Source organism: Camelus ferus, chromosome 16 (assembly GCF_009834535.1).
Source record: "Camelus ferus isolate YT-003-E chromosome 16, BCGSAC_Cfer_1.0, whole genome shotgun sequence".
Classification (NCBI taxonomy): Eukaryota; Metazoa; Chordata; class Mammalia; order Artiodactyla; family Camelidae; genus Camelus; species Camelus ferus.
The window spans coordinates 512743-537588 of record NC_045711.1 but is presented as its reverse complement, the minus strand read 5'-3'; the positions used below and the strand labels follow the sequence as shown (position 1 = coordinate 537588).

Below are 24846 nucleotides of genomic sequence, written 5' to 3'. Positions count from 1 at the left end.
TCTGAAGGACATTAAAGTGAAAGCTGTATACATGGCATGAGATACCATCTTCCCAGAATGTTGTAAAGATATCAATTCTCAAATTGACCTACAGATTCAATGCAGTCCAATTTAAATCCAAGATAAATCTTCAACAAAACCTGGCTAGTTGACATTTGGGAGAGAAAATGTGAATGAATATTCATGAAATGTATGAAAAAGACGATCAAACAGCAGGAGCTTACCCTACCATTTATACAATATGTTCCAGAGCAACTGGAATTATTCAGTGTGCTACCGGTACTAGGAAAAGATAACTGCATCAATACAACAGAGTCGAGATAAGCACAGTATTTTTATTATTACTTTTTAAAACTTTTTTTATTGAGTTATAGTCAAGATAGTATTTTTAGATTGGTGAAGAATGGACCATTCAGTAGAAAATTTTGAAACAATTCGATGTTCATACAGGGGGAAAAAGTTAGATCCCCTACCTCAACTACACTAAAAAACAAAACAAATTCTAGACAGATTATGAAAGTACTAGAAGAGAGTATCAGAGACTATTTTTATGCCATGAGGTGACAAAGGCCTGGCTGACAAAACCTGCTAGCCATGAGGACGGGCTGATACGGGGACAGACGGTCAACAGATGGCTGCTCTTCCGAGCCTTTGCCCTCTCCTCCCCTGGATTGTCTGTCTTCTTGTTCACTTCTAAAACTCTTTACAATAAATAAATATGGGCTTTCATTGATTTTCAGTGTTTCAAAGACTTCCCAAAGTTTTTGTCTCTAAGGGGATGAGACAGAAGAGTGGAGTAAGGAGCTCAGGCTTTACAGTCAGGTGAAACTGGCTTCTGCTTTTGGTTTTGTCACTGGGGCCTTAAGTCGATGTCCTACATCTATGAAACAGGATGACACTGCCGTCCTCACAGGACTGTGGGGATTAAGCCAGACAATACACGGAAGACACTTTGTCCAGTGCTTGGCATAGGTCGGTGCTAATTTGGTGCCACAGACAAGGTGGTCAAATCTGCCAAAGCTTTCTGCCTGTGGCATCAGGGTCTGAAAGCTCTTTTCCACCACACGATTATAAACATATTGCTTCTATTTTCTTCTAATACTTTCATGAGTTCTTTTCTTTCATGTTTATGGAGATATGTTTAAGGTGAAAAATGGGGACCTGCTGTTATCTTTCCACCAAATAGGGAGCTGTTCTACTACCATGTATTCATTTTCTTCCACTGATTAGAATGTTAAATATGACATTTCAAAAGTCTAAAGGACACGTGGGTCTGTCGATTGCTGGGCTGTCTAGCTACTTCAAATAAATATTATGTTGCATTACTCCTCATTGTGGAATTGACATAATGCCTCATCTCTCTTCCACTGAACATCATTATTGTCAGCTTTACGAAAAACACTACATGGTCTCTGTCCTGAAAAAACTTATCTAAGTGGGGAGAGGAAATAATGAAATGAAATAAATAGATACAAGTGCAAGGTTAAACTACATAGCAATTAAAGCAATAAAAGAGGAGTTTATAGAAATTCTACAAAAGCACAAGGCCATATGCCACCGGCAGATGCAGGGGGCACAGTCTGGGAAATGGCTAATGACAAATGACTAGCATGCTGACCCCACGCTACCCTGCACATTTGTAGGCTCAGAAATCAGACTCTGCCTTCACCAAGAGGGATCTCAAATCTTCCCATCGAGGCAGTCTCACTTTATCACTATCACAGGATTGATCAGAAATCAGAATGCCAAATTATTACTCATCAGTGACAAATACATCTGTTCTACAGACAGGGCTTCTGTGTCTACACAAGCAAAGAACATCCTCCTGCAGAGACAGGCCTCCATGGCACACTGAGGCACAGCTGGAAGACTACAGGGTGAGAACAAAACTACAACAAACAGGGCACACTTCACAGGAGCCTGAGGCAGGATTTTATTCACAGTGTTTTGATGGAACCTACCTACAAAATGTCTTACACACTGGAGAAGAAAGCTGGTAAGTAAACCCAATGGATGGACAAGATCACACTTTTATCTCTTAGCCATGTCCTTTCAGCCCTCCCAGGGTGACTGATGGCTCCAGGAGGGTGGAAATGATGTATCTCATCATTTCACCTAACAAGGACAGAAAGCAGTGAAGGGACGACAGTGACTGGTGAGGTGCAGTGTTCTGAGTTGAAGAAATTTTACTACCATGTCAACTCTGGCCTCCTTATAAACTTGACTTTTCAAAATACTCTAATGGCTTGTTACCTTGGGTTCAGTTCCACAGAGACCCCCTGGGACTGGAGCTCCTTTAAGAATCCCGGGCGTATACTTTTCCATAAAAGACCAAACCCATCTCAGCCCTTGTGACTGAAGAGGACTGTGGAGTAGTAGCAGGTGGAAAGGTAGCTGTGATTTTCAGTTTGAGGGTTCTGAATCTCAACTGTCCTTACCTCAAAAAGGCAGAAACTTATAACCAAGACCGCCACTACTGCAGTTACTGCCACAGATATTAAAACTGCCCACATGACTTTGCTCTTATAGTCGGATCCTGGAACTTCCTCTGTGAGCTGAAATAATAAAGAATAATTTCTTTGAAAAACAAAGAGAAAAGATGAACTCTAACTATTCTAAAACCTACTTAAACACTAGCTCACTCTTCTTTTTTGGGGGGTGGGTGGGAGGTAATTAGGTTTATTTGTGTTTTAGAGGAAGTGCTGGGGACTGGACCCAGGACCTCGTGCACGCTAAGCATGTGCCCTACCACGTGAGCTATACCCTCCCCCTTAGCAGACTGTTCTTAAACTACTCTGAACCCCATCCTTTCGAGTAGCTTATAGGTTCTTAAAGAACCTACCAGATCTCATGTGTTACTAATCTTATCAGCATTTTCTCTTACAATGCATCTTGTGTGTTGAGGCTCCCCTAGGAATAGCGGCACCATTCTCTAAATGAGCACAGTGGGAGATCGCTGTCTTAGCCAGTTTCGTGGATAAGATGCAGACCAGGGGCCCCTAGTCTCCCAGCTTTGGCACTTTAATGGCACGTCCTACACTGAGTAGAAGTCCAGGTCCCCATGTGTCAGGCATTGCCCTCACCTCATGTGGCTCCTGCCCTGTCTGTCCACTCTGGCCTTCTGCGCTCTCACTGATGTAGTTCTCAGTTTTCCACAGGTCAGTATCCCCCTCGGCCGGGGACAATTTTACTTTTCGCTGCTCACTGAGCAGCTTTATCAGAAGGCCTGTTCTGGTGAAAAACTTGGCACAGGACAGCTTCACGTGCGTCTCAGAGCAGTCCATTTTGAGAGTTCGGATCAAATGAGAAATGAGGCCTCTCATGTAACCATTTGGTACGATGGACCGTAGCTGCTGGTTTACCTGGAGTTCAAACTGATCACCCAAGGATGGAAGCCCTGGGGAAGTGAAGCCGGTGGGTTTAGAGGGTAATTCAGTGCCCACGTTGTGGTATTCCCTTTGTGTTTCGTCCGTGTGTTCAACAGTTGGCACAAAGTTGCCTGTAGTAACAGAATATGTGCTGGGAACATCCGTACTGGCAGCGACTTCAGAGAGAGCTCCTTCCAGCACAGTCGCCTTTCCTGCAAGAGGGTCTGAAGAAGAAAATAACTCTGGTGGGTTTTCATGAGAATTTAGTTCTGCTGAAGAAGAAATAGCTTCTCCTGAAGGAGAATTTATGAGGCTCCTCACTGCAGAGGGAGGCCTGCCTGCAGATATACTCCTGAGGAGCTCTTTCCTTTTCAAAGTTCGATTCCTTTTGGCCTGGAATAAGCTGTGCATCGCACGAGAGCGACTACCAAGGAACAGGCGTCTTTTTCTGGGACGTGAGGTTGGTTTAGAAGCTTCCATATTTCTAACTATACTTTCTGCGTCTTCTAAAATACTATAGGATAAGTCTTTTGATTCCTGTCTAACCTCAGATTTAGGAGGGGTGGGGGCAGGGGGCAGGGAAGAAGAGACTGCTGCTTTGTCTTCATTTATAAGTGAGGGTTTTGTGTTGAACGAGCTTCCCACTAACTTCCGGGGCCTCCACATCATCTGAAGCTGCCCCCCTGCTCCTGGGGACTGCCTTCTGAGTGCCTCTTCCTTGGCAGTGTTCTCCAGAGCTGGCTGGGCATCCTGTTTCCTCCAATGCATCAGTTCATCGACACTTTCTTTGACGACGACATCTGGGTCCTTGAGGACCCAGTCCACTCCCTGCAGCCTTTCCCCTATACCCTCAGTCTTTGCCGGGCTGTTTTCCTGTGGTTGGGCAGTGTCCAACTGCTTTTCATCCTTGGCAGTATTCTCCACAGCTGGCTGGGAATTCTGTTTCCTCCTACGCATCAGTTTTTTGACACGTTTTTTGATGATGCCATTTGGGCCCCTGAGGACCCAGTCCACTCCCCGCAGCCTTTTCCCTACACTTTCAGTCTTTGCCGGGCTGTTTTCCTGTGGTTGGGCAGTGTCCAGTTGCTCTTGAAAGGCCTGTCGTAATTTGTGACCCAAAGGGTCGGCACGTACAAGCCTGGCAGCTTTTTCCTTCTTTTCAACCTCATCGATTTTTTTTTGCATTTCTGAATCTGACCATTTTTTCAGATGATAGAATCTCTGCAGTTTATTTTTATAAGGTAAGTTGTTGGATTCAGGTTGAACAAAACGGTTCCTTGTGTTTTTTTCCAAATAACCCAGGGACTTATCTCCATCTTGTAGATGGGAAAAGAGAAGTTTTATGAATGGTAAAAACGCTGTCTCTAAGTCTTCTAGATTTCCTTCCGAGAAATAAGGCAGTACATAATTTACTGCACTAATAACATCAATTTCGTCATTAAAGTCTAGCTGTTTATCGACGAAGGCTGAGAAGCTGACACCATGTTCGTCCGAGGACGCCTTCTCTGGCTCAATAATCAGCTCGGTGCTGGTATTATTTTTCCGGGCTTGTAACACCTTCATGAGCGATCCTTCTATGTTCCCTACAGCTGCTTCTTCACCTGTCAAAAAAGAAGTTTTTTTGATAACTGAAGGCTGATGGACAGCTTTTTGCCAGTCCACAGCCACATATCCCAGTCAAATAAATTAGAAATCAGCAGACGTCTGGGTGCCACTTAGAGAGGGGAAAAGAAACCTCACAACAGAAAGTGAAAAAGATATATTTTGAAAAAGTGGCTATCTACTCAGAAAATTCCATGGTGTGAAATAGAGTGACAGTGTTTAGGATTATTCCACTGGTTTCCAGGGGCCAACTGCCCGGTACTCAAGAGAAGTCAAGGCTGGGAGGACAGCTGTTCCCCACTCAGCAGGATGCTCTGCAGACCCACTGTAACTCCTCACTTCCATACACCCTGCCCCGTCCTGCCTCAGACGCAGAAGAGTGCGAGGCTTCCGCTCTCCGCCTCCTCAGTGTGCTCGTGTCCTGCTCCCATCACAGGTGATCACGACAACACCCGCTGCTAACAGGTCCTCATCTGGATGTGACCTTTTCCACTTACCCCCAATTCCACTCCTTGGTTCCTGCTCCCATATATCCCAGCCCCCATGACAGGAGGCTCTATACAGAGAGAAACACCATGTCCACCCCGGCTCTCTGCTAACATGTGGGCAGGGGTGCAGGTTAAGAGATTTGCCAGGCTATATGCAAATGTGGAATGTTCAACAGATCAGTGGAATAATAATTGAAGTCCTAAAACGCAGATGGGAAAAAGCAACTGTTGTCACATGCCTACTTTGCTTTCATTTCATTTCACTCCTAGTATTCCCAGCTTTACCTGGGGACCCATCAAGAGCTTCTGACTTGGGGTGGAGGGGATAGCTCAGGGGTAGAGTGCCTGCTTACCATACATGAGGTCCTGGGTTCAAACACCAGCACCTCCATTAAAAATAAATAAAGGAGCTTAATTACTTCCCCTCTAAAAATAAACAAAACTTTTTTTTTAAATTAAAAAAAAAGGTTATATCTTTCTGAAGGTCATGTGTACCCCTGTGCAGCTGGGTCTCTCTTCCAGAAGGATTAAAAGTATTTTTGGTGGTGGTGGTTAGGGTCAGAGGAGGAGGTGAGGGTCAGAGGAAGAGGTGAAGGTTCAAGAGAAAGGAGGAACAAGAGGTCACAGACAGCCCGAAACCAGGGACAGAAGATCTAGGCACTAGGCCACAGCACCTAACACCTCTGATCTTGCTTTTGCTCACCGTAAAAGGAGATTTAAAATGCCTGTTCTGCCTACTTCAGGGGGACAAGGGAGTAATCAGTAAAAAAAAAAAAAAAAAAAGTTTGGAAAATGAGGAACGTTTTTATGTCAGTAGCAAAATGCTGTTATTTATAATGTGCTCCAGCTCATTGATAGGGACCAGTATTCAAGCTGTCTGGGCATGAAAGCACATTTGGGAAGTCATCAAGTTAAGTGCCAGTAAATCTAATGTATACAAAAATCTTTGAAAGCATCTTAGTGTTTTGTGGATAGAAATGCTTGAGATTCAGAGCAAGTTCAGAGCTGGACAGTCTAAGAATAAAAGAGCCATCCCATCCACTGGAAGGGCTAGGTAGCAGCTTCTGGTTATGGATCCAGAAACTCTCAGGCTCCAAATAAAACATAAAACACCACCACTTGTATTCTCTTATAAAACTGCAAAAATAAAATAAACAAAAAGGTATTTACACTTGCCCCAAAGACAAAGCGTACTTGAGACCTAATGGATATTAAATCAGTTTACAAACTGTGATGCACTGTATGAAAAAGTTCTCATTTGGGGGTAAGGCATCAAGCAGAGAGCACAGTATACAATGTGTGGTCATGAATGTTAATTCCCTTCCCGCTTCCATGCCTTTCTCTTGTTCCTCTATGTATGTGGATCGGTGACATTACTAAGCTAACAATGTAACTGAGGTATTATGAGTTTCATAATGTAACTGAGAATCTGACTTTTAGCAAAGGAGGGGGTCTTAGAAATGTAGGGAATTGAAACTCTGAATGAATGAATAAAAATAATTCTGTTACATCATTTGTTTAAACATTTTACCATCACCGATTAAAGATAGAAATTAAAAAAATAAAAATTTAAAAATTTCTTATCAGGCAATTCAGACTCACCACAACGTGTGGTGCTTGCCAGGCAGTCACTGTCACAGTGCAGCTTGACTGTCTTGCAGACAACTTCAATAGTAGTTTTAAATTGGCAGAGGCAGCAGGTCCTATGGCTAGGTAAGATCCTATAAATGGAAACAGAGAATTAAATTAGTGGTAAAGGAGTGACTTGAGTAGGGAGGCAGGCCAAGGCCACCACAGGGCAGTGAAGAAAGGAGTTCTTAGGGCACATGGCCTGGAGAATTGGACAGGGGCCAGTTGGCCAATTGCTGCTCTTAAGTGTTGTAAATAAATACAGAGGAGCACAGAAGTGCCCAACAGAAGGGTAAGGATGGCAGTGGGTGTCGGTGTGCCTAGAAAAAAGGTGACAGGGATTAGAACTGGGTGACACTGATCTGTAGTTTAATTCAGAAGTATCTCCTCCCAACCCTAAAGTCTCACTTTGGGTTGAGAGTGCATAGGAAGAGGGCAGACTTCTAAGAAGAGTCTGAGTAAGTCCCCAACTTCTGGAGTCCCTTTCTCAATTCCTAGTTGTGAGTAGGAAATATATTAGAAATTACTCTGGGGATTAAAAAAAACACTGTGGTTAAATCATAACAGATCACATTCGCCAACTCTGGATAACCTAAACATTCAAGAGAAAAACAATGAGGTAAAACACTTATATTAAAGAAGAGCATATGAGATCATAGTAATACTCAAAGTCGGGGGAGCACTTCTTTACAGAAGAATGCCAGCGAATAATGTAGAAGGACAGAGAGAGTTAGGGAAGTGCCATTTTGCAACTACAGTGTGACACTCAATTCAGAACGAAATTATCATTGATGCACACTTGGGTGAACAGTGTTTGAAAGTAGGATCTTCACTGACTCCAAACTATCACCCCATAGAATATTTACTAATTACCAAGGGAAAAGATAACTTTACAATGGAGAGATACGGAGATACCACTTTAATCAAGTGGTCAAACTTAGCATCAGGCAACCTGAAGTGATGAACTAGGAAGGATATATCGCCAGGATATCTATTCTTCCTCAGAATGCTTACTTTGAATCTAATTAAGACACAGACAAATTAAGATTCAGACAAATTTTATACAAAACTGGCCTAGGCTCTGCAAAAATGCCAATGTCATAGAAGACCAACAGCAATGACAAAAAATCAGTAGAGAAATATTCTAGGTTAAAGGAAACAAAGACGTGACATGAAATGCCTAATCTTCGATTGGACCCTGTATCTAAACTAAACAGACTTAAGAATGTTATTCACTTCTGGCCCAGATGAAGTAACAGGGAAATATTTCATCTCCTATCTGAAACATTGGGGGGGGCAGACTAAATATATGAAACAGTTTTCAAGAAATTGGACCACTTGCCATAACGTTCACTCATCCCCAAGAGATGGGAAATAAAAATGAAGTGGTCCCTATGACTCCCCTAGTTTACATCGTTCAGAGAGTTTCCAGGTCATGGTACAGGGAGAAGAGACTCAGGCAGAAACTGGAGGACTCCCTGACTGAGGAACTGGAAGAGTCCAGGAAAATCAAGGTGACTAGAGTTCACAAAGCACAGCACTAGAGAGAAAAGAGGTGCACAGGCAAAGAACTCTGGAGATACGCAGAGGGATCTCTTGAGTATTCAACAAAGTACTGGTCAGTGCATGTGTGTGAGGAGTTACTTGAGGCCAGGAAAAGAACCACATGAAAGGATTAATGATGAGGATAACTGGATGTGACACAGTGTTGGGAATAGTACCCATCCCTACAGGCCAGATGCTCAGAAAAGCCTTCTCTCAGTAGTTGTGAATGATAAGCTCTAGGCTAGAGGCTACTTCTGGTCATACCTAATCCAAAAGGATAAAACTGACTTCACCCAAAACAAAGCTCAAGCATATTTATAGGAATATAAAAATATGTAGAACACCATAAACTAAAATTCACAATGTCTGGAATCAAATGAAAAATTACCAAGCATGCAAAGGAGGAGGAAAATATGTACCATATTGAGGAGAAGCAGCCATCAATCAAAACTAACCCAAAATCTATACAGATGTTAGTTTCAGCAGAACAGGACATTTTAATAGGTATTATAACTACTGGCAGATGTTAAAAACCCAGATTAAAGACTGAAAATGTGAAGTATAGGCATGGAAGAAATAAAATAGACCCAAATTGAGCTTCCAGAGGTTAAAAACAATGTGTTCAAATGAAAAGGACACTGGATGGGATTAATGGTAGATTAGACACTGCACAAGAAAGGATCAGTGAATATTAAGGAAATATCCAAAATGAAACACAAAGAGAAACAAGACAAATCAACAAAAACGAACACAGCATCATTTGATGAGCTGTGCAACAACTTCAAGTGGCCTAATACATGTGTACTTAGAGTCCACGAAGGAGACATACAAAAACTGAATAATGGCCAAAAATTTTCCAAAATGCTAAAACATGATAAATCCACAAAGCCAAGGTCAATGAACATTAAGCATTAGAAACACGGATAAAACTAAACCTAGGCACAAATCATAATCAAATTGCTCAAAGCCAGCAATAAATAGAAACTCTTAATAGAAGCCGGAGGAAAAAACTATGCATTACATAAAGAGGAACAAAGAGGAACAGTGACAGCCAATTTTTTTTTGTTGGAAACAATGTAAGCCAGAACTCAGTGGAATAACACCTTTAAAGTACTCAACTGGGGAAAGGGGTACCCAACAATTACCAAGCTAGAATTCTATACCCAGATCTTTCAAAAACAAAAGTAAAATAAAGACTATCTCAGACATACAAAAGCGGAAAGAATTAATCACCAGTAGACTTTCACTGGAAGAGATACTAAAGGAAGTATTTTTAAGCAGATGGAAATATGGGTCTACACAAAAGAATAAGAACACCGGAACTGGTAACCACACAGGTAAATAAATAATATTTTTCTTATTAAATATCTTTAAAATGTAACTGATCATTAAATGAAAGAAAAAAAAAAAACCAATACAGTGTGCTGTTTATAACATAAGTAAAAATAAATTATACAAAAACAGTAGCACAAAGGCCAGGAGAGGAAGAATGGAAGTACACTACTGTGAGGTTCCTATATTGTCCATGAAATTGTATAATATCACTTGAAGATAAACTGTGATAAATTAAATATGTACAATTATAAACTATAAAGCAACCACTAAAGTAACAAAACCTGAACTATAACTAGTTAGCCAACAAAGGAAATAAAATAAAATAATAAATTGTACTCAATCCAAAAGCAGGAAGAAAAAGAGGAAAACAGAAACAAAGCACAGATGGAACAAATAGGAAACAAATAGCAAGATAAAAGATTTGAATGTAATCACATCAATAAACACATTGAATATAAATACTCTAATCATCCTAATTAAAACAGTTGTCACACTAGACAAAAAAAAAGCAAAAGCCAACTATATACTGTGTATAAGAACTATTTTCAATAGAAAAATAACAGGTTTAAAGGATGGAAAAATTTGTTCCAATCACACTAATGTAAAAAAAGCTGGAGTGGTTATATTTAAGACAAAGTCAGTGTCAAAACAAAGAGTATTGCTAGGGATAAAGAAGGTTATTTCATTATGAGAGAAGGTCAATCAATGAAGAAGGAAGGCATAACCTAAAAATTTATGCGCCTGATTACAGAACTTCAAAATCTATGAGGAGGAATGACAATGGCAAGGAGAAACAAACAAAAAACCTACCATTATAGTTAGGGATTTCAATATTCCTCTCTCAATAATTGATAGAATAGGTAGGTAGAAAATCAGTAAGGATACAGAAGACGTGAACAGCACTATCAACCTACTTGACCAAATTGACATTTATAGAACACTCCACCCAAATCAGCGGAATACACATTTTCCTCCAGGTGGACACGTAACATTTACCAAAACAGACCATATTCTGGTGTATTCCAACAAATTATTGGCTATAAAACAAGTCTTAATAAATTTAAAATGATTTCAGTCATTCAGTATGTCTCTGACCACAATGGAATTAAATTAGAAACTAACAAATCTGAAAAATCTCCAAATATTTGGAAATTAAAGAACACACTTGAAAGTAACCTTATAGTCAAAGAATAAGTCAAAGGGAAATTAGAAACAATTTTGAATCGACTGAAACTGAAAACATCAACATGTGGTATATTGCTAACGCCATACTCAGCTTCCTCAGCTTCCACCTTAAACTAGAAAAAGAAGGACAATTTAATCAGAGAGTAAGAGAAGAAAGAAAATAATAAAGATCAAAGTAGAAATAAAAGGGAAAACAGAAAAATACTACAACTATTGAAAGGATAATGAGAATATAATGAAATACTTTATACCAATAAATTCAAGATGGAATGGATGAATTTCTGGAAAGATGTGCACTACTAAAGTTTACTCGAGAATGAATACATAACTTAAATAGCATCATTAAAGAAATTGGATGTGCACTTTAAAACCTTCCCACAAAGAAAGCTTCAAGCCCGCATAGCTTCACTGGTAAATTCTACCAAACATTTAAGGAACAACTAATACCAATTTTACACAAACTCTATCAGAATGTTGAAGAGGAGGGAATAGTTCTCAAATCATTTATAAGGCCAAATTCAACATATCAAAACTGGACAGTGACATTACAAGAAAAGAAGACTACAGACCAATATTTCTCATAAACACAGGTGTAAAAATTCTTAGCAAAACTTTAGCCTATCAAATCAAGTAATATATAAAAAGATGATACATCATGACCAAGTAGGGTTTATCTCAGCAATGCAAACTTGGTTTAATATTTGAAAATCAATGTAATTTATTCAAGTTAAAATACTAAAAAAGAAAAACCATATGATCATGTAAATAGACACAGAAAAAATATGACAAAATCTAACATCCATTCCTGATTAAAGAAAAAAGCAGGCCGCAGGAAACTAGGAATGCCAGAAAGCTTCCTCAACTTGATAAATGCCTTCCACAAAAAACCTAACATCATATTCAATGGGGAAAGACAAAGTGCTTTCTCTCCACAATCAGGCAAGGATGTCCACCCTCATTACTTCTATTAGATACTGCACTGAAGGGTCTAGCCAGTGCAACAGGGCAAGAAAAATAACAAACAAACAAACAAACAAATAAATAAATAAAATTCACAATGGAAAGGAGGAAGTAAAACTTTATTTGCAAATGACATGATTATGTAGAAAACCTGATGGAATCTACAAAAAAACTAGTGAAACTAATAAATGAGTTTACTAAATTTGCAGAGTGCAAGACCAATATACCAAAAACTAATTTCTCTCAACAAATAATCAGAAATTAAAGTTTTAAAACACTACTTACAGTAGCATTAAAAGTATAAAATACTTAAGAAAAACTCTGACAAAAGATGTAGAACATCTGCACACTGAAAATTATAAAATATTGCTGGGAAAAATTAAGGAAGACGTAAGTAAATGGAGAGATATAACGTGTTCATGGATCAGATGATTCAATATTGTTACGATGTCAACTCTTCCCAAATTGATTTACAGATCTAAATCCCAGTAGGCTTTTCTATAGAAAGTGACAAGCTAATTCTAAACTTCACATGGAAATGTGAAGTTCCTAGAATAACTGAAACAACTATGAAAAAGAGCAAAGTTGGAGAACTAACACCACCTGATTTCAAGACTTATAAAGCTACGTTTTCAAGACATTCTGATAGTAGTGGAAAGATAGACAAAAAGATCAAAGGAACAAAATGTAAAGTCCAAAACTAGAGTGATATGGGCAAATGACTTTTAGCTTCAAAGGCAGTTGAGTAGAGAAGGAATAGTCTTTTGAACAAATTTTGCTGGAATAATTGAAGATCCACAAAAAAAAAAAAAAGAAAAGAAAAAAATCCAAACCATATACATAAATGAAATCAAATTGGTTCAAAGATCTTTACATAAAATCTAAAAGTATAAAACTTTCAGAAGAAAATGGGAAATTTTTTATGACCTTGACTTAAACAAGATTTCATAGACACAACACCAAAAGCATTGTCCATTAAAAAAACCCAGACAAATATGACATGATCAAATTTAAGAATTTCAGCCCTGTGAAAGACTCTTGAGAGAATGAAGTTCAATCACAGAATACTTAACAAATTACATATTGAATAAAGGATTTGTTTCCAGAATATATAAAGAACACTCAAAACTCAATCAAAAATATAGACAAAAAATTCAAAGATACATAGATGGAAAAGAAGCATATGAAAAGATGTTTGACATGATTAATCGTTAGGGATGCTACACTGAGATGCCACTATGTAACTATTAAACTATCTAAAGTTAAAAATAATGATCATAGCAACTGTTGGCAAAAATGTGAAGAAAACGGAACTCTCATACCCTGCTGGTAGACATGTAAAATGGCTGGACAATTATGGAAAATAGTTTTTTAATTTAAACATACACGTACGAATGATCCAGCCACCCTACTGGCAGGTATTTACCCAAGACAAATGGAAGTATACATACATACCTAATAGAGAGGTTAAAATTTTTCTTAAAACCTGAAATATAAGGATCAGGTAAAGCTGTGGAGCAACTGCAACTCTCATGCACTGCTAACGGGAATGCAGAATGGTACAGTCACTGTAGAAAAGTTTAGCAGTTTCTTAAAAAGTTAAACATGCACTTGGCATAGGATGCAGCAATCCCACCCTTAGGTATTTTGTCCCAAAGAAACGAAAACATATATTCACATAGAATGTATGTTTACACATACATGAGGGGTTTTAGCGGCTTTATTCAAAACAGCCAGAAAACCAGAAACAATTCAAATGTTCACCCCCTGATGAATGCATAAAGAACTGTATATCCACACAACTGGACCACTACTCAGCAATAAAGAGAAATGAACTATGGACAGGTATAACAGCATGGATGAATCTCCAGGGACTGGCTAAGTGAAACAAGCCAAAAACAAAAGGCCACATACCCTATGACTTAACTTACAAGGCATTCTGGAAAAGGCAAAGTTATAGGGACAACAATCAGATTGCTGGTTGCCAGGGTTGGTGGTGGGAGGAGGGGACTGACCTCAGAGGGACATGAGGTGACTATTGGGGCTGCAGAAGTTTTCTATATCTCAGATGTGGCAGTGGCTATATAACTACACATTTGTCAAAACACAGCAAACTCTGTAAAAAGAGTAAATTCTACTATATGAAAATTATGAAACTTATACAACAATAAAGCTGACTTAAGAGAATAATAAAACTTATAAAAAGCAATTAACTGAAAATAAATGTAATACAAATCAACTTACAGTGTTTTCAATTCAACGCTTATCATGAGGATTCTTTCAATTGTTGTAAGCGAGACTTCTGTTTTTCCCAGGTCTCTGAAGGAAAAGCCCAAAGAGGCATGATTTAAACCCAAAGACAAAAATTCTACACTTAAAAAGATAATTAATATGTGATTATTTCAATTCTGGCTTCTTACTTGCCATAGACAGTAATCCCAGGGAGCTCTTATTGAAGAAATTTAAATTTATTTGCATCATTAAATTACTGACCTCGGTGCTGAACAGGACCATCTTTTTCTTTTTCTTTTTTTTTTCCTTTTCTTTCTTTTTCTTTTTTTTTTTTTTTTTTTTTTTTTTACGATTATCCTACCTCTCAATCTCAACTACATCCACCTGTGTTGAATACTTTTTTTTTTTTTTAAATAATATACACTTTATTCCATTTTGTTCTGGGATAAATCTTATTTTTACATGTTTGATCTCTATAAGTGTTTTTCAACACAATTTTCTTCCTCTGCTGGCTGCCTTACTCATATACATTCTTTCTTAATCCTTTTCTTTACCAATAACTCTTACCTCAATAACCCAGTTAAAATTTAAATTATGACTTCTTAGCCAAAATCCTCAATCTCTGATGAAAGTAAAAAAGAGCAGAAATCAACTCAAGAGCAGTAAGACTGTTGCAATACTTACAAATATCGTAATGCTGGCAATTTAAAAAGATAAGAATCTTCAACTGTTGTCAAAGGATTATGACTGAGATTTCTGAAAAATAGAATGGCAGTAAAATTATCTGCATTTTCAATAATGTTCATGAAAGTTTATATTCATTTTTTTGGTATGAAACTTAAAGGTAAAAAGGAGTCATTTTCTGAATTTACCTACAAATCACCCGTAGAATTTGTAAAGCTCTCTTCATTTGGGAACTACCCAGGTGTCTAGATGATAAAGTAGAGAACAGAAAGAGAAAAAAATAGAGGGAGAAGTGGATAGGAAAGAAAAAAATATGCTAAAGAACTTTTTAGGTCAAAAACCCTAGAAGGGACTATGCTGGTAGGAAGCCCTTCCTCTGTAAGAAATACTATTTCTAGTGTCCTCTGTAAATCAAGGCATTTTTCTTTCATCTCTAGAAATTTTTTAAATTGCATGTTTTAAACTGCCCAGTTAAAGACAAAAGTGGGACCAATCCCTTGCTTCTGGAGCTGAAGAGAAAAATACAAGAGGAACTGGGGAGACCCACACTCCCATTGCACACTCCCATGTGTGTTCTTCTGTCACAGTCTTTGCTACTGTGTGTGGGGTCACCTCCTTACTTCTAAGTCTCCTGGATTGTCAGCTCCATGAGAGCAAGGACTATAATTTATTGTCATTGTCATCTCTGTGCCTGACACAGTGTCTAGTATTTATTAGGTACTTAAGAAACGTTTGTTGAATAAATGCCATTTTGTTTATATATCAACAAAGTGACAAATTCATTTTCTGAGCAAATTTTTATTCCAAAATGCTGGAATAGATTTTCTTGTCAATTCTTTGAAACAAACAAGAAAAAGAAAAAAAAATTTTAAAAACCCAAAAGAAACAAGAAGAAAGAAAATTTGCCTTTAGGTTAATTAACTCTATTCATGAATCATTAGTGTACTTGTGCAGAATATTGTAAAGATAATCACAACTAATGCCTTTTGGATTGCCAGGTATCTATGATCAACATTTAATATTTAATCCTCACAGTAACCTTATGCAATAGATAATATTATTATCCCATTTTACAAATGAGGAAACCAAGGCACAGAGAAGGTATATAACTTGTCCTAACTCATCAAGCTAGTAAGAAGCAGAGCTGGAATTTGAACTCAGATCTGACTCCAAAGCCTGTGTTTAACCTGTATTTAAAAAAAGAAGAAGAAGAAAAAAAAGGAGTGTGTTTAAAATAATTTATTACTTTAACCTTAATTTTGAGGGCACTAAATATAGAAATACCTTTTCAAATTTCATCTCCCAATCTGCGAGAGCCTCTATGAGAATCACACTTTCTCTTATATTTCTTTTCTTCAATTATCTCCCATGATTAACTACTTAATTAGCCTATGGTCATTGAGGTTTTAGATTTTAAACCATGTTGCAGGCTAATCAGTAAAAATGGTGGAGTGAGGACATCTGAAAATTCATCCCTCCATAAAACAACAACAAAAAAACTCACAAAAATTGTCAGAATCAACTTTCTCAGAACTCTGGAAATTTAACCAATGGGCTTGTGGCAATCTGGGGAGTAATTTATTTAAGAAAAACACATTAACTTCTGTCAGGACAGTGAGATCTGTGTTGCTTTCACTTGTCCTAGACCTTTGCTCTCCATGACAGTGGGAGCCTTCAAACATAGCCCATGTCCTAATAACAAAAACCTTCCCCAACTTGGGAAAGGAGACAGTCACCCACGTCAAGGAAGTGCAGAGTTCCACACAGGATCCACTCAAAGAGGAGCACACCAAGTCACACAGTAATCAAAGTGACAAAAATCAAGGACAAGGAGAAAATATTAAACTTAGCAGTACCAGTACCTCCTCGGAGAATAAATAAATAAGAGTTACCTCCCACCACCAAAACAAAACACAAAGGTAAAAACGGTGCTTTATTAATTAATTAGCTCTTGGCTCATCTTTGAGGGGGACTTCACATTCAAAATAGACTCTAGCACACCTCTCACTTGTTCACCTGGGGTTTGTCAATAACATAGAGGTTTCATTCAAGAAACCATCTGAGTTATAATTACCTGAAACTCACCCAGGCTTTGTGGGTCTTGAACCTCACCTACTTGGGAAAAATCCTGTCTAATAAAAACATGCAAAGTTATGAACACAAAAATCGCTAGGACCCATCCCAAGACCTTGGAAGGGACCTAGGCAAGTGGGGAGCCCTGCAGCTTCAGCTTCATTTAATTGATCATAAATCCACCTCAGCTGGGGCCCTTTTCCAGACTTATTTAATGCAGGGATAAATATTATTTGAACTTATAAACACCTCAGTAATGTAATAGGCAACAAAATGACAACTCAAGGGGTGGCACATTCTAGACTTTCTAGATTTGGTACAAAACAAAGGAGGAGCCCAGCCCCCAACACACACTTACTGTATTCTCACAATCTTTTGAAAGTAACTGTGAATGAATTTTAGGAAAACAATATTAATTTATTTCCAACACCAGCTCTGATTCTTTCATTAACTTTTTCTGCCATTTCAGATGAACACAGAAATTCAAGAAGATCAGGCTCGTGCCTCTTGCATGACCATCCTTTCTAACCCACCACTCATTTTCTGCTTCCTTGCTTCCCTACTTGGCTACCCTGCTGCAGAGATGCTAGCATTGCTCTCATAAGTTTTACCATCAATTTTCTTCCAGTATGAAAGTTTCTTGGGGACAAAATCTTTGGCCTATTCTTCTTTGTAACCCCAGCACTTAGTGAAGTGCAGACACACAGTGCACATGGCACTCAGCGGATGTTTTCCAATAAATTCAGTCATTTTTATCAATTGTGATTCCACAATTCTTTTTCCCCTGGCTCGCCTACAGAACCATAAGGAAACTTAGGTTCTTATGAGACTCTTGGTGTTATAAAATGTTTAGGAAAGGTCATGAGTTTAAGACATGGTACCAATGCTACTAAAACCTCTTGGCGGAGGGACCTAAGGAGCCCACTGCCCGGTGCACTGGCAAGAGAAAAACTGACCCTCCATTCTCTTTCCACAAGTTAGGCACCAGCAAGCTAATGAAGGGGGGAGGGAGGCTGCCCCTGGTGGGCATCTGCAGAACTGTTAGTCCAGCTCCAGACGCACCCTCGACACCTTCATTAACCCAAAGTGAACTTTGTGAAACTGCATTTCTGAACCAGAAGACAAATAGGAGAGTCTTTTCCAAAGCCTGATTTAGAGGAGGCTCTTCACCTTGAGTCTAAAATCCCCTTCAGGCCACTGAACCTACCTGCTGTCATCTGCTTGTGACATGGAGAAATCACAGAATTTTCAAGGTTCTGAAAAACCCACACTTCTTATTAGAAGTAGTCAGAAAAGAAAGTATAGAGAATTCAGCTATAGCAATGTATCTTCTTTATATTTTTCACATTACAGCTTAACGCAAACATCCATACCTCAAAGGTTCCTATTGGCCACAGATCATTCACCTCAGACTAATATAGACTTTTTGAAAAATAATGTTTTGTGTAGTTGGGAAGAGAGGTGGGTGTCCAGGAATTCTTTCCGCTTTACCATTTAAAAGAAGCTAATACTTGAGAAGGCACCCATACCTATTGCTCCCTGAAGAATTTTGGGCTAAACTTAGTTCTTTGCAGCTCTGTGCTGCATAAATTTTAAGTAGTTAGGAATTTTGCACATGAGCAGGAATTAAAATCAAAAGTGTAATTTCAAGTACTATTTGCATATTGGAGCAACAACAATGGGATTCCATGACAATGCTAATTTGAGTGTTCCTGTTGGGTGCTTTTTATTTTATTGCTCGTGCCAAACATCAGTACTAGGGAAAGCAAAGTGTTCCATATATGAGTTAGACAAGTCTCATGGCCTCTTTGTACCTTAGTTTTCTCATTAAAAAAAAAAAAAGAAAAAAAAAGAATGGATTTCAAGACATAATTTCTAGAATCCATAGTGAGCTTACACCCAGATAACCAATTACCAATAACCAAAACATAGTTTTTTACATGTATTCATCTATTGCACTTACATCATCTGTAAAAACTGCATTCCATGCCAGGCCTGGAACGTTCCAAAGCTCAGGTCTACTATTAAATTACAACCAAGATTGCTAGAAAAAAGAAAAAAAAAAAAAAAAGACACAAGCAAAAGAAGAAGAAAAAAATATCCTATAAGAACTTTAACCTTTGGCAGTAATTCTAATTTATATACAATGAAACATGACCTCATTATCCTTTCAATACACTAAAGAAATCTCAGTGTGGAAAATAGTTGCTTGTGAGTTATAGTTTCATGATTATGTACATGGTGCATTAGATACAAAACGGTAAATCCTCAATAAATATTTGCGATAAGTGATCCTTTCTTCTCTAGCAAAGGGCAGTACTACTGACATTTTGGGCCGGACAACTTTTTGTTGTGGGGGGCTGTCTAGTACCCTGTAGGGGGTTTAGCAGCATCTCTGGCCTCTGTCCACCAGAATGCAGCAGCATACCTACAGTTCTGATAACCAAAAATGTGTCCAGACATTGCCAAATGTCATCTGAGTGCAAATCTTTGTGAGAGACAAAAAGGGTTAGCTACATAATTCTAGTAGATTTCTAAACAAAAATTTTAATGTTTCCAAATCAGTAGCAAATTAATTTTTTATAATCATATTTATAATTTTATAAAAATTCCCAACATAATGAAGTTATAATTGTAACTTACACAAACTCCAGAAAAGGTAGTGATTCAAATGTACCGCTTTCAATAAACTGTATTTTATTGCAAGATAAATCTCTAGGAAAAGGAAAAGGAAAAGGAAAATATTGCCTCAATTAGCTACTAGATATCTAATTAGTACGAATAACTACTAGAGGTTAGAATAATAATAATGAATAAGCAGCTTCTATATAACCACTAATCCTTATGAATTGTTATTTAAACCTTCCAAAGCCCCTAACCCTGCCCTCGCCTGTCTTAAGAGTCTCACTTTCATTATGTTCACTAACAAAACATACACCTGTATGGATCTTGGTAGATGTTGGAGGTAATCTTTCCTCAGAGCAGAAGAATTCATTAGATAACCTTTCATAGTCCAACAAATTCTGGATGATAAACTCAAAGTTTTTAACCTCCATATAGAATTATAATGTTTAATGTGAAAATGAATACTCTATTTACATACCTCCCAGTTTAATTCTGTTTTTCTATGCCAATTCAATACCAGAAGAAATAAAAGATAGCCTTTCATATGACTTGAAAGGAATTGCTCCTCTTATTAATGTGTAACTTGAACTAATTCAGTGTTACACCAAAATATTGACTTTTATTTGAAACACCTGCTCTTGACTATAGCTGGCTATCTTATGTCCACTGATTCTTAGCCTCCCCTTTCTCCTGGGTGGGTGCAACTGTCTTCTGACTGGTGTTTGCACCTCTAGTCTCTTCCTTTCTCAGCCATCCTGTACAGTCACCAGATTAACTCTCCAGATGTGGTTCTCAAATACCAGCATCACTTGTGAACTTACTGAAGAAATGCTCAGCTCTACTCTGGACCAACTGAATCAGCGACTGTGGGGCACAACTTGTGCCTTAACAAGCCCTCCAAGTGACTGATTCTGCTGCAGGCTCGAGTCTGTCCGACAGCACTGCTGTGGGAACGGGGCAGCCTGGCGTGTTACCCTCGGCATGGCCTTCAAAGCCCTAGATGATCTGGTCCTAATCTACTCTTCCTACTGGTACTCTCCAGGTACTCAAAGCATGTTTCCTGTGTTTTGCCTCTCTCCTACCTTCTTTCTGCAAATGTACTCTTCCCAAGATGTCTGTCTGATGACACACAGTGGCCGCTTAAGGTCCTGTTCAAACAGCGCTGCTCTAACATTTTCCCTGATCCAGTTTGGAGTCTTTCTTCCCTCTTCTGAGCTCCAAAACCAACTTAGAGCTCTCATTGCTCCTCTCCACTTCTTTTTTTCTTATATAGCTGTTTTTGCAGCCCATTTCCTCTGAGTATAAACTCCTTGAATGTATGGACTAGACCTGCTCATGTGCATTGTCTATCATGTTTAAAGCCAATGTGTGGACACAAAGCAAAGTCAGATAGTTTTTAAAATAAACAATTAGCTGGGGAGTGAACAGGAGGAAGAAAACGACTGTTTTAGAAGAAACACTCCCTTTTCTACGCCTCTCCAGCACTCTGTCATCCACTTAGTGTTTCTGCATGACGGTTTGAGCTTATGTTTTTTTTTTTTGGTTTTTTTTTTCCCTGTAAGATCAGGATTTCCTAGAAGGAATTGTTTTACCTATCTTTGTGTTTACAACACTAGGCACACTGCTCGGCATATTCTTTTTTACTGATTGACATTTTTTTTAAATGAGTGAGGATAACTTATGCTAACACGAAATAATCTGCTAAGAGGGTATTTCATAGTAGAAGTAATTAATGGCCCAATCCACTGAGCAGTTATCTCATTTACTTTTCTCCAAACTTTGTTTCTAAGGTTTGGAGCCCAGATGACAGAGGGACCCAAGAAGACTAATACAAAAGTGGTTGCCCCTTAAGGCTTGGATTGTTTGATAGTTAAAAGGACTATTTTTAGGGTCATATGAGGCTCCTTATGCCCACTTCCCTTAGCCTTCTATATTTGCAAGAAGAATCTCTTTGCTAAAGAGCATCATTAGTTAGCTTAGTAAGGATTAATGACATACACAGCTCTGGATGCCACGGACAAAGGATAAAAATTGATCTTTTATAGCAGAGAACACAGTATCTCCTTATCTCTAAATTAACAAAAGTACTATGCAAGCATTTCTTTCCTTGTACAATGACAAAGCAGAGTTTTCCTTTTTGTAAATAGTGAAGTTAGGGACATTTCTAATATGCTTATTTGGTGTAAACAGTTGTAACTATACCACTTTAACCAGCAACTTAAACATTTTTAATATTGGTATAACAATTCCTGCATTGAATCCTTAACATCAGTCTGTTCTCTTGGTAACTTGATATGTTCTGGACAATACTGTTTACATAATTCATCTACTTTAATATTTAATATTTAAATGTGAATTTAATTTAGATGAAAATTATGAGTTAATGGCATTCATATTAATGTAAGTGTTCTATATTTTCTGGTCCTCTAGGTGACAATCCCAGCTTTACTTTAATTCCTCTCATTCTACTAAAGCACCTTTTTCACACCTTTTCTGTGAAGGCCACACAGTGAGTACGTGAGGCTGTGCAGGCCACACACAGTCTCTGCCGTGTGTTTTCCTTTGTTTTTTTCCCCTGTTTTCCCACTTACAGCCCTTTAAACATCATCCTTAACTTGTGTGCTGTCAAATACAGATCATGGGATGGATCTCATCCGTGGGCCATAAACTAAATGTAAGTGGATGGTATAAGAACACTTACATAATAAGGTTCATATGGGTGTCTATAATTGCTCAGACCACTTTACCACTTTTCCTCTACAACTAAGAGGTAATTTTTTATCTAAATAAATTAAAAATTAAAAATGAATAGGAGGTATTTGATGCTAGAGAGATGGGCTGGGACCCTACAGACTTAGAGAATTATAGAATTTTATTGCTCAAAAAAACTGTAGAGGTTATTTAATTTAAACCCCTTAATTACTTTATCGATAATATAACTAAGAACTCATAAATAAATGATTAACTAATTAACTTACAAATACTGCAGGGCTAGCAAGCCTTTAAATGAATCCTTACGCAACTCAGTCAAAGAATTATCTCTGAGAATTCTGAAAAATGAAAAGGTTATTTTTGGATCAAAATGCAAAACAACTACAATTATTTACTACATAGGACTAAGTCATATATGTAGGGGAAACCTGGGTAACGGTGCCACCTAAATACCCTAATTCTTATTTTAGATATGGTGATCTCCACTCCGGTTTCATTTAATCATTTCTTCTCACGTCTACCTTTGTGTCCATCCCTTTCCATTACACACACACACACACACACACACATGCACACACGCACGCACACGCACACCCCTATCCACTCTTCCTCACCAAATCATGTATTTAAGGCCTACTCTGCAGATCACAAGTCCTTGGTTAGAACCCAACTCTGGGCAGCACTGAGGCTGCAGAGCTGCCATGCCTTTCTCGCTTTTCCCAAACTGCATGTGGAAGTCCCAGAGGATATTAGGGCTGGAAATGAAGTCATTTGATTTTTTTTCCCCACTGAAATTTTTTTTCAAGATTAAAATGTACGTAAAATATACAAACCTGTTCACTTTAATAATTAGAAATCCCCATGTAACACCATCCACTTCAAGAAAGATCACAGCCAGCACCCCTGGAGCCCCCGCTGTGCTCCTTCCCAATTACAGCCCTCTCCCTAGAGGGAACCACTATCCTGACTTTAATACTACTTCCCTTCCTTTTCAAATGTAGTTTTGCCTTTTATACATCAGCCACAAAGAATATAATTTATTCTTGCTTCTTGAACTTTATGTGAGTGGAATGACTTATGTATTATTCTCTATGTTCTTTCATTCAACAATATTTTGTAAATTTACTTTGTTCTTGCATGTAGCATGTAGTGCTGCATGTCTAGCAACATGTGGCTACTGAGTACTTGAGTGGCTAATGTGCCTAAGGAGTTGAATTCTAATTTAATTTACTTATTTTTAAAATTAAAATGTAAAAACTGATACTCAATGTAATTATCGGAAAACTTAAAGTGTGTTTGCAACAATTTGGGTATGTGATACAACTTTTCAACTGTAAATTTTAAGAAATCTAAATACAAATAAAATTTAGCAACAAAATTGAGATTTCAGAGTACGGACAAAAAGTATGGAGACTCTCTCATTAATTTTTATACTGATTACAGGTAGATATGACAATACTTTGGATATTTTTGAAGACTTAATACAAAAAGATGTAGAATATCTTATCAACAATGTAATTTGGAAGTTATACTTATGATTTGTCTATTCAAGTTGAATAATACAAACTGCCATAAAAAATGCCAGTTAACTGCTTTGAATATAGCCTTCCCCCTAAAATCATTATCTTATTTAAGCTGACTTATCTACAAATCAATTTAAAAAAATAGAAAAATGAATAAAGGACAGACAATTCAGAGATGAAATACAAATGCTCAACACACATATAAAGATATTTAAATTCACAGGTACTCAGAAAAATTCAAATTCAGGTGGAACCCCTTTTATTCACCCTTCAGATCAGCCCAAAACATGGAGAACATCCAGCAGTGGAAGGCTGTGGGGAAACAAAGGCTGTCAGGGAGTGCTGACTGGAGTGTCAACTGGCACAACTTGCTTGAGGGCAATTAGAAGTTTGTCTCTACATAGTCTTCGCCCCAACAATGCCATTTCTACATATCTATTCTACAGAAATACCTGACAGGTTCACAAAGATGCATGCACAAGGATGTTCATTGCAGCAGTGTTTGTAACAAGAAAACTGGACATAATCTAAACACCTTTCAATACGGGCATTATTAAACTGATGCGTCCATACTATGGAATATTATGTAGGAGTTTAAATAAATGGGGCAACCCTCTATGTACTGGGAGGGAAAGAAATCTAAGATGTATCGTGACATTAAAGAATCATGTTGCAAGATTTTAATCACTTAAGTAAAAAGATATAATAAAGTCACACAACTAACTTATTTTGTTATCTGTAAATGTGTATGTAGTCAAATACATGGAAAAGAGTCTGGAAGGACTGTTTTACTAAACTCCAAACTGTGTGGGTGGGGGATTAAGGCACAAGGAGGGTTTTCACTACACCTGTTATTTCATTTTTCTATATGGAGAATATAATCAT

The 24846-nt window shown here is 38.0% G+C and overlaps 1 protein-coding gene across 1 annotated transcript in view; it reads right to left on the bottom strand.

Annotated features, from left to right (window-relative positions):
• LOC106730157 (leucine-rich repeat-containing protein 37A2-like) overlaps positions 1-24846 on the bottom strand; it is a gene marked incomplete at its 5' end in the record, with an annotated part of 48111 nt that overhangs the window by 16355 nt on the left and 6910 nt on the right. Inside the window, 8 exons of the mRNA XM_032498194.1 lie at positions 2439-2555; positions 3084-4969; positions 7061-7179; positions 14357-14431; positions 15029-15100; positions 19065-19145; positions 19745-19816; positions 22705-22776. Of these exons, the coding sequence (XP_032354085.1) occupies positions 2439-2555; positions 3084-4969; positions 7061-7179; positions 14357-14431; positions 15029-15100; positions 19065-19145; positions 19745-19816; positions 22705-22776 (2494 nt within the window). The remainder of the gene's footprint in view (positions 1-2438; positions 2556-3083; positions 4970-7060; positions 7180-14356; positions 14432-15028; positions 15101-19064; positions 19146-19744; positions 19817-22704; positions 22777-24846) is intronic.